The sequence below is a fragment of the Syngnathus acus genome, chromosome 16, assembly GCF_901709675.1.
Source record: "Syngnathus acus chromosome 16, fSynAcu1.2, whole genome shotgun sequence".
Taxonomy (NCBI): Eukaryota; Metazoa; Chordata; class Actinopteri; order Syngnathiformes; family Syngnathidae; genus Syngnathus; species Syngnathus acus.
The window spans coordinates 5,697,515-5,708,245 of NC_051101.1; the positions used below are offsets into that span (position 1 = coordinate 5,697,515).

Below are 10,731 nucleotides of genomic sequence, written 5' to 3' on the forward strand. Positions count from 1 at the left end.
AACTCGTTTACAAATGAACGCACGCACGTATTTGTGTGCTTAAGTGTGCCGGGTGTAATTAGCTGCAGTGTCTGAGCTAGATGGAACAACAACAATGTCAAATATCTAGTAGAGTTCCACAACGTATGTGTGTGTGTGTGTCTGTGTGATATCAAGAAAAGGGATGATTTTACCAACTTTTGTGCATCTTCCCACTTGTCAAAAAACAAATACCAAGCTAGAATGAAAACTAAAGATACTGTAGATACTCTACTAAACATGCATTGTAGTTCTCTTAACATCAGCTATTTCTTGGCAGCTGCTTCAGAGATTTGTATGCTTGAATAAATAATCAACTCATTAGATTAGATTTAGTAATCAAATAGCAATCGTGCAGCACCATAGGAGACTTTATGTTTTGCTCATGTTTGGACTCTTTTTCCTTAAACTGTGCTTGTCAGCATTCGTATACTTCGCAACCGTGTATTCCTGATAAATTGAAAAAAAATTAATCTGCTTGTTCAAGTCTAGCATGCCAGCAACTCCTAAATCCAGAGTTAATTTCATTTCATCCTTGTACTTGTCTTACCTTGACTTGTCAAAATGTCTTTGGCGAGAGATGAGTATTCCCTGCTTGATCCAAGCCACTGCCAAAACATAATCAATTTACGATGAGCTGGGGCTGAAAGAAGTATGCTGCAATGTGTCAGAGTTGAGAAGCTGGAACCTAAAAGTGTCATACACGTGTCTCCAATGATCTTCTGAGACTTTTGGAGGAGAATATTCAATTGTGTTGTCTTTTGTGGACAACTTTGTGGACTAGTAGGCAATTGGTTGATGATATATAACATTCATACTATCAAAGTTTTCAGGACTAAAGCATTTGGCTATCATGCAGTTAATACAGAATCAGTCACATTCACCATGAAATTCCATATATGTATATACATATTTATATAGAAATTATAAATAACTGATAGTTTTTGACTTTTATGAATTTGCTCTGATCGTGTCACAGTTACTTCCCTTATAAAGACAGATGTATAGTGTATTGTTTAAGTAATATTGCTAAAGTTAGCGTACATGTAAAATTAAATTGGTATTATAAAGTACAATAAATATTATTGTTATTCATTCATCAATTATTTTATATATAGTTTGGGCTTGGATGTAGTTGTTTTGCATCGTTTGTATGTTTGCTTGTTTGTTTGTTTTAAATTCATTTAGTTTGTCATTGTTGTCCCCTCAGAATAAACTCAAAATTCAAACGACAGGATTTTCTTTTCATATGTTTAGGATGATATTGTTTGCTTTATGTAAACACTCAGTAACTATACTCTTTCCAATGCGCGCATCATCAGCGCCAGCTAGAGGGCCACATAGAATCAGTAGGTGGCGCTACAGCACCAACTACTCCTTCACAATGTTTTGAAACCATCTCAGCAAGACAAACACTGCACTTTTCCTTCCCTGGAAGTCTAATGGGAGATTTCACCTAAATAAAGAGGAAGGTGTAATTAACGTGACGCACTATTAATTGCGTTTGCTACAGCGAGCATGTAAAGGGCGCACGGGTATACTCTTTGGATAACAGGGGTGCACATAGCGGACTTGTAACAAAATCAGTAGCCTCTATAGACACGCTAGTTCAAAAAGCGTGTTTAATCGGTGATGCGAACAGAAACTCTTAATTTTCAAAGAAAATGACTTGCTGTTGGAATTGCCTTAAATTAGAAAAATGCCATAAAAACAATTGAGGTGGAAAATGAGACTAAATAAGAAACCACAACACATAACTTTTTACAGACAGTCATATTTAAGGTCATATTGTTTTATGAGTTCATTAAATACTATTTAAGACATAATTATTTCTGACTCTGTATAAAATGATGGCATTTACGCACCTGGGGCATCCTTGTGTCAATTCGTTTAACTATTGCAATTTTAATAACCGTGTTTGTTAATTTGTTTCTGATCAGATTAACTCCAGTCAACGTTGTTACTCTTAGTAATTCAATGTATGTTGGGTGCGATCTGAAAGTAAACTTGCAAAATAACCAGCTTTCCTGACAGTTTGTCTAGACCAGTGGAAAAAAAAAACATTATTCCATCCATCTATTTTCAACACCGTTTATCCTTTTAAGGGTCGCGGGGGGTGCTGGAGCCTATCAGCTGACATCGGGCGAAACCCTGAACTGGATATTATTATTATTATTAATATTATTATTTTCTCATGGGAAAGTATTGCCTTGTGGCTGGAATATCATTCCATTGTGCGTTTGGAAGGAATTAAATCATCCAACCTTTTTAAAGAACGGCCATAATACCTCAAAAGCGTTCAAATGATGTTTTAAGGTATGTTTAATGTCTAAAATTTAATTTTAGTGCCTTTTTAGTACTGTTTAATTTCAAGGATAAATGGGTCATTTGGATCTCCATCTACCGGGCCTGATAATGAGAATAATGAGAAAGTCCGTTTTTAAAAAGCAACCTGGTGCACAAACACAAACAATATTCAAGACTTTGGCCTTAAATAAAGGTAGGAATGAGCTAAGTTTTGACCGAAAAACACATTTAGTCCTTACGTTGGAAAAAAAGCTGTTTAATATCAACCCCATATTTAAAAATGTGCAAGTCCGTTTGTTCATATGTCATGAAGCACCCACACATTAACCATCTCTGTAACCCCAGTTTCAGCCAGTGAATATGACGTCATATAACCCCCAATAACCAAACAAACTGACAGACAAACAAACAGAAAAATAGCAAAAAAAAAGGAAAGAGAAAAAACCGTAATCCCCGAAAAACAGGTAAAAAAGCGTTGGATAGGTGCAGAGCAGATCCAAATCTTACAACTTGAACTTGCAGTGAATTTGGACTTGAATCGATTGATTAAAGCTGGTGAAGAAACATTTCATCGTAACGAGGGGTTTTCCTGCTTTCTCGCGGGTTAAAAGAAAAACTCCGGGGAGTAAAACACACCCCTCAGAAATGCTCGAAATTTTAGGATAAAATAAGAGTCCATCTACGGAACAAAAAGATGTATATACATATAGATGTGAAAATTGAAATAAAATACTGTTCCCTACGAAACCAAAGACTTCGTTTTTACCTGTATCGTCCTGTTTCCTCCACAAAGTTCATTCGAGAATAAATTACAAAAACAGACAAATACAAATATAAAACAGAAGGCTGATGAAAAACATCAGTGAAGATGAAACAAACTTGAAAACAAATAGCGCAATAATAATAATAATAATAATAATATAATAATAATAATAATAACAATAATAATAATAATAATAATTTGATCAAATGCTCATTTTGGGGTCATATTAATAGCCTATGTTTTTTGTGTGAGTGGGGGGGGGGGGGGGACGAATTACTTGCTCTTTTTAACTTATTTTCAGTCGCTCCCACTTGTGATTTGTGATGAATTTTTAAAAACACTAATGGTTTTTATTTTAAAATTCATTCCATAAAGCATACGTGTGAATCTGTAACTGAATTTACATTTTTCTGCAGAAGTATAGAACTCCTAAAACGATTTGAACGGAATTTACATGACGTAAAAAAATATCTCAAATGCACCGGCGAATGCGCAGTCATAAATAATACACAAACACAAGGCAGCAGGTAGATTACGAAGGAAACTGGATTTGAAAAAGTCTGTTTCTTGAATAATTGAAAAAGTGCCCCAGTGTAAAAAAAAAAAAAAAAAAAAAGAAAGAAAGATGGAACGATGACATTTAAAGTACAGTATTTACAAAAGTGAATGCAAATGTTATAGAAATCAAGAGTCCGTCCTGACCTGCGGATGACGCAACAAATCTTTTTGGAAGCTGGGCATCTAAAGGAGAATATAGGCGAGGGTTGGGGTGTTTTTTTTTTTTATTCATAATAAGCTAGACATTATCCTCTTGATAGCTGATCACAGCCACGGCCATGAGTTTTAGTCTGTGAGCCACACAGATATAATCATCAATATCTTAATGGTAACATTGATCCGTGTTTGTTTTGGATGATGAAATACAGACTGACCTCAGTTATTGTAGAATAAATAGGAGCTGGATGGCCTGCTGTCTCCGCGCAAGAAAATGAATGCAAAGCTGACAGATGCTCACCCTGAGCTAGACTCTTTAGTGGCCCCCAGCATCCAATCAAGCAGCAAGCATCCCTGCTGCATGGAGCTACACATCTAAAACGCCTTTGCTTTTTTTCCTCTCTCAAATTATTATCTTTTTTTTTCTCCACACACGGAAATAATGTGTTGTTGATAAAGTGGCCAAGCTATTCTGCTGTTTAAGAACGGGTGCGCACGTTTGGCGTCGAAAACAACAGCATCCTTTTGCCCTCCCCTCCCCTCTGTTGTTCTAATTCCATGACACAATGGGGGGGCTACACCTTGAAACTGCGTCGAATGGACTCACAGTGCTCGGCTGGTATCCTCAGAACAGAAGAGAACACAGGTTGATGTTCCTTGAGCTCTGTAGAGAGATGAGACGGGGGTCGTCCCGTCCCCCCTCTTCTGCTCTCCTTCTGTGTATACGTACGTACTCACTGCTATTCATTATACATAAAACACCCACTATCGTTTCATAGTCCAGTGATTTATATATAACTCAAAATTTCGGCCAAGTCCTGTCGGAGCGCTCCAAGATGCGAGGCGGAGCTCACTGAACCGGGGTTTGGACCCCGTGGTGGGGCGGCGTGTCCCCGTACACGTCCTCGCTCCCCGGCAGAGCTCCTCCGGGAGGCGTCATCCGTTTCTCCTTCTGTCTCCTGTTACAAAACCAAACCCTCACCACTTCTTTCTCCAAATGCAGACTGTCCGCCAGGGAGATTATTTCCGACGCTGCGGGTTTTGGGCACTTCAAAAAATGGCTCTCCAAAGCCCCCTTGACGCTGACCTCGATCGAGGTCCGTTTTTTCCTTTTCCTGCCCTGTGCGGCGATTTTGTCCAGGCTGGTCGGGCTGCCTGAAGTGGAGTCCGCCTCCTCCAGCCACTTGTTCAACAGAGGCTTCAGCTTGCACATGTTTTTGAAGCTGAGTTGCAGGGCCTCAAACCTGCAAATGGTGGTCTGGGAGAACACATTCCCGTACAAGGTCCCTAGAGCGAGCCCCACGTCCGCCTGCGTGAAGCCCAGCTTGATCCTGCGCTGCTTGAATTGTTTGGCGAACTGCTCCAAGTCGTCCGAGGTCGGCGTGTCCTCGTCCGAGTGGTCGTGGTGGTGGTTCGGCCCGTGCTGGTGCTGATGCTGCTGGGACGGCGGTTGGCTGTGCTCGCTAAGGTGCGGACTGTGGTGGTCCTCGTGAGGGTCTCGTAGGTTGTGGTGGTGCAGCCCCTGGCCGCCGCCCGGCCCCGGGATCAGACCGTTGACGCCGAAGCTCGGCTGCGAGTAGATCAAGCTTTGGCCGTTGGTGGTCGCCATGCTGGGAATGTGCGCCGCCGTGGTGGTCCTCCATGCCCGGGCGTCGTGGTGGTTCCCGCCGTGCGCCGCCTGGTGCACCTGCAGGTGGGACGGCGCTCGCGCCTGGTGCTGCAGGTTGCTGCTGGAGTTGTGCATGTCGTCTCGGGCGCTCTGCACCGCCGGTTTAATGTCCTGCTCCGATGACCACGGGGCCGCCTCCCCGTGGGACAGCGCGGCGATCCACTGGTGAGCGTGGCTCAGCGCGTGGCCGTTGCCCTGCAGCTGGTAGTCGCTCTGCAACAGGCTCTGCGCGTCCCGGTACGCCGCGGCTTGCTGCATGCTGCCAGGCTCCGAGTGCACGATGGATGCGCTGGAGGTGAGGATGCTGTAGTGGTTAGACGCTGCGGTCGCCATGACGCTCGGAGCCGGACTGGTAGCTCGCATTAGAACCAGCTCGCATTTGACGCACGCATCCTCTAGTCTGCTGCCTACAGGCGGCTCCCTCCCCGGCGCTCTGCCGAGTGGACGCCGAGGCTCACCTGCATCTCCGCGCCGCTCCGCCCCGCCCGCTCATTGGTCGTGCCAAGCTGATGGACGTCGTTGCTAGGGGCGACGGCGTGCCGATTGGCCGCGGGGAACGCGTTTCTCTCTTTGGTGATTGGGGTGTGAGAGGAGGCTGAGTGGAGGAAAGCGTTGGAGTGCAGCATGGAGGAGCGGAGCGCAGCGCAGCGCAGCGCAGCGCAGCGGCGGCTTCGGCAGAAGCAGTGCAACTGTAAGAGAGAGTTGATTTACTTGGATTATCACGCACTGTCATGACTGACGTCGCAGGTGTAGCTGTTAGTTCCAGAAAAGCGCTGATGATGGATATCGATCGCTGTCACTATATTGTCGTGTTGAGCATGTAGTAAATGGTGCGTGTCTAACATCCCCATCTATTTGCGTATAGATCTTTAATTTGGATCTGCATCGTGTCGATAAACAGTAGATTGTCACGTTAAATGTTTGTAGAAGCAGTCAGTTTTGTTAATATATTGCATTCAAGGAAATATTGCTGTACGGCAGCTTTTGACACTTAATACTTTTTCAAGTTGCCTTGCATTTAAGTTTGGAATGTTTAACTTATGATGCAATTCAGTCCCAAACTGACAAAGGAGTTAAAAATGGTTCAAAACAGCACGTATGCGACATTAAAACTTTAAATATTTGCAATTCCAAAAGGATCATTTAAAGATGCGCCATTGTTGTACATGTTTTCTAAATGGCAGTCGGCTCAATAAATAAAACCGGCTGTCATTTGAAAAAGCAATAAAAAGTTACATGTATGTTTTATAATTAGTAAATAGCTTAAAGGAAACTCCAGATTATAACATTTCTAAAACAAAACAACAACAACAACAACAATATAATACGTGATTGAAAATATAGCTTTGTGGGGATTTACGTATAAGTGTAATGGCCAGACAACAATTTGTTGTCTTATTATTAAAACGTTTTGAATTAGGACCTCAGGGTGAATTGTTTTCATTGTATTTGTGTTTGATTAATTGTATTTGATTTGAAAAAGAACTACCCAAACATATCAAATGCTGGTCATTGGCATTTAAGCAAACATATAAAATGTATTTATTTATTTATTTATTTATTTAACTTTCAAAATCTTCAAAAACATTTAAGTGGATGTTTTGTATTCAATTTGAAAAAGTATAAGATAACTGTTGTTATTGTCTAATAAGAAAAAACACACTTTCCCTGTGATGATGAGACTGATAATGTATTTACATGACCTCAAATTTGTCGTACACCATTCTGCAAGTTTACCATTATAAAAACAAACTTGTGAGAGCCCCCTTACGTCACCAAAAGAGATCTTTAAAATAATCTCAGCACTTCTATCATTCAAAACACTCAAGTTTAATGGCGTGTGGGAAAACTGGCTGCTCATCACCCAGTGAAGCACAAACAGACCGAAATAAATTAAGAGACAGTTTAATGTCCAAACCGAGGCCTCCGGTCCAGAGCAGAGGGAACAGAAGGAGCAGGCTTCCATCCCGCCCCAGGAGCAGGACTTTGTCCGGAGAGGCCGACATTCCTGGCTCGCCACTGCAGGTTGCCATAGGGAGACGTAAATGAAACAACAGCAGTGGCGTTGCTCCCTTCCCCCTCCCTGAATGCTCCTGTTCTATCTAAAAGCCTCTATTTAGAGAGGCTCTCTGCTGTGGGGACAAAGCCTGGCCTGGGATAAAGGAGGGAGGAGGAAAGCGCATGGAGCCCTGAGAGGTAGAAAAGTAGAAGGAAATCAAAAAGATGAGAGATTATGTCCCTCCTCAGAGCTGCTCCTCACACTGCAGTGAGATAAAGCAAAAAAAAATAAAAATAATAATCCAACACCTCCCAAGGTAAACAACAATTTCATTGTAAAACACTTCAATAATTCACTATATACATGTATGCAAAAAAGCGGCATGTCCCAAATGAAATCAATAAATCAATCGACAAGGTTCTTCATTTGTACAAAAATGTAAATTAAAAACTACTCAAATGGACAAAACTACAATTCAATATTTAATTAGGTAAACTAGATCATGTAGAAAAAAATTGTAATAAAATTATGAGACAAACTAACTTTGAGGAAAATAAATTAGCCAATTGAAACATTTAAGTTCTCAAATAGGCACTCCAGGGGGTGTTACGTAATATTTGAAAATATCTTTAAAAAGTAGCAATCTTTTCAAAATAAGCATTAAATGATCTCAATATTTCAGGAAAATCCAAGTTGATACTATGATTTATATTCAGTACAGGCTATTATATCCAAAAAATGTCCTCCCCATACCAGAATGGTCATATTCCACCTATAGGATGACCTGCCAAACATTTGAAAAAATGTAAATATAAGTGAATAATTTCTTTTTAAGAACAGATATTGACTATGATCCCATGTTGATAATATTTTTGTTTTTATGTGAACAAATCCTTATTTTTAATGAAGTTATTTCTCTTTCTTTTTTTGTTGTATCTTTTTATTTCCAAATATAAGGGAGTCTGCCATACAAATTGAGTTTCATAGTTTAATAAATCTGATAATGATGGCATAACACTGTTTTAAGTCCTTTTTTTCCCATCCAAAAATGCTTTGCTCTAGTTTGGGGGTATGAGGTTGAAAAGAATATTTCACAGGGGACACACCACTGAAAGTTTGAGAACCACAGATCTCACTAACATTTAAATGTATTTGTCACAAAGTTCTTAGTCTAATAAACAACAACAACCTAGGCCTACAAAACGTTTGACAGAAAAGAATACATTTTTGCAGTTGTGTAATTATACTGAGCCATGTTTCTAAAAGTTTCTTTCTCGCTCTCTATTGTGACTAGCCAAAATGTTAGAAACACCGTTTCAGTGCAGTAATACATTACTGTCAACTACAACTACAATAATCTTCTGAAATTAAACTTTTCAAAATCAAGCATTGCTTGAAAAAGCATTTTGGATTAGATGTACCTAATGTCGTGGTCAGTGAGTGGAGAATAAAGTGCTACCAAAAAAAAAAAAGGAATCCCACAAAAAGATTCTATGACCATAAACCAGGAATACAACAGTATCAGTGATCCAAGTGAATACCACTATGCTGCTTTTGCCAACTACGTTTTCCGCTTTTCCAAGTGTTAAGTCCTGGGAATCCCTTTCACTTATTGAACAAACCACCCCTTTAAGAATAAACAGATGGCGGCACTTTGATGGAAAACTCACCAAGTGCTTGTACTAGTTTCCGCTTATAAGTGGAACTCTTTGACAAGTGCACCTAATTGGGCCATTAATGTCGATCATTTCATAGGCTAATAATCCTTTGAATGAATTCAAGTGATACAAGATAAAGTTTCTGGGCACGGCTCCGTAATTCCTTCTGGTAATATTGAACATTATTGTGGCGTAACTTAGAAATGGGCCAAATCAAAAGAACATTGTGGTAATTAGGCTGTAATTCAAGGAATTACCACATCGCCACATAGGCTTAAATAGTCGTGTTGGGAGAAACGCAAAGCACATTATTCTAATGGTCTAATATGCAAAATATGTCTTGTTTCAATTACATGGTTTAACAATGCATAAATGATGCGAGCCTTGTTATTTGGACTGCAGGGTCGGCCGTATTTCAATCACTTAAGGGGGCCAGTGTTAGGGGCCGAGCTACCATCACTTATATACCATATACACGTATATAAATATTAAAAAAAAAATTAACAGACCACCAAGGGCCACTGCCAACCAACATTTAAGGGAATAAAGATGAACAGCAGAGAATGTAAGCGTTAAATTAACAGTGGGATGGATAATTATATGACCCGTGTGTTGTAAAGATTCAATTTCTAACGCTCTAATTAGGCAACCGTCTCCCCATACATCAGTTCACATCCCTCTGCCATTTTCTCTCTAGAAAGCGTCCTGTGAGCGGAAATAATTGCATTTTATTAAGACACCGCTTGCGTAATGAAGAGAGACAAAGGAGGGCTGGTAAAATATACGTTCTCTAAACGGCTTGTTCCACACTTTGTCCACTGTGCCCGTTTGTAATGTGTAAAATGATGCAGCTCCCAGATTCCTTGTCAGACAACGTGCATGTTTCAACTGTGGGAAAGATTATGCACTTACTACACCAAAAGCACAATAATAATATCAGTGATGCTTTCAAAGACTTCATAGGAAGGAGTTGGTCCATCCATCAATCTTTTTTCTACCACTTATCCCGCTCAAGGTCATAGGTGAGCTGGAGCTTATCCCAGTTGACTGAGTCGGGTACAGCTGGACTGATCACCAGTTAGTCAAAGAGCTGAAAAATGGAGGCAAACAAGTCACACTGATGGGAAATTTCCAGTCTTCAATTAACCTTACATGGATTTTTGTGGGAAGGAACAGAGGCCATGGAGTAAACCACCAAATGACGACCGTGAGGCAAATAAACCGACCACCAGCAGTCAAATATGATATTATAAAACGTGATAACATAAAAGTTGACAAATGCAGGAGTGCTTCCATAATGAGCCTTTTTACTCTCTACAACGCATTTGAATAAAACAATCATGACTTCCAGCTTTAATTAAAGAGGTTCCACTTAAACATTTCATTATTTTAGAATCATCGACTTTTTATTCAAAGGACCTCCATTTTATGGTCTCACGAGTAGTGTATGTTCAAAATAATCATAATTTTTTCCGTAGCTGGATCAAAATGATTTGTAGAATGACTGCCTGAAATCTAAGGCTTTCCCCAATAATTTTATCAACACTACAAATATATCATATATAGTAAATTATGATTGGGATTTTGGCCTGTGTGCTATTAA

General features: G+C 40.2%; 1 protein-coding gene across 1 annotated transcript; it reads right to left on the bottom strand.

Moving 5' to 3' along the window:
* Positions 1-2,565: 2,565 nt before the first annotated feature.
* Positions 2,566-6,342, bottom strand: pou3f2b (POU class 3 homeobox 2b). Its single transcript, XM_037273614.1, is given in 2 exon segments — positions 2,566-5,894; positions 5,896-6,342. Coding segments are annotated over 2 exon segments (1,551 nt in total). The 5' UTR covers positions 6,205-6,342; the 3' UTR covers positions 2,566-4,652.
* Between the last annotated feature and the right edge of the window lie 4,389 nt (positions 6,343-10,731).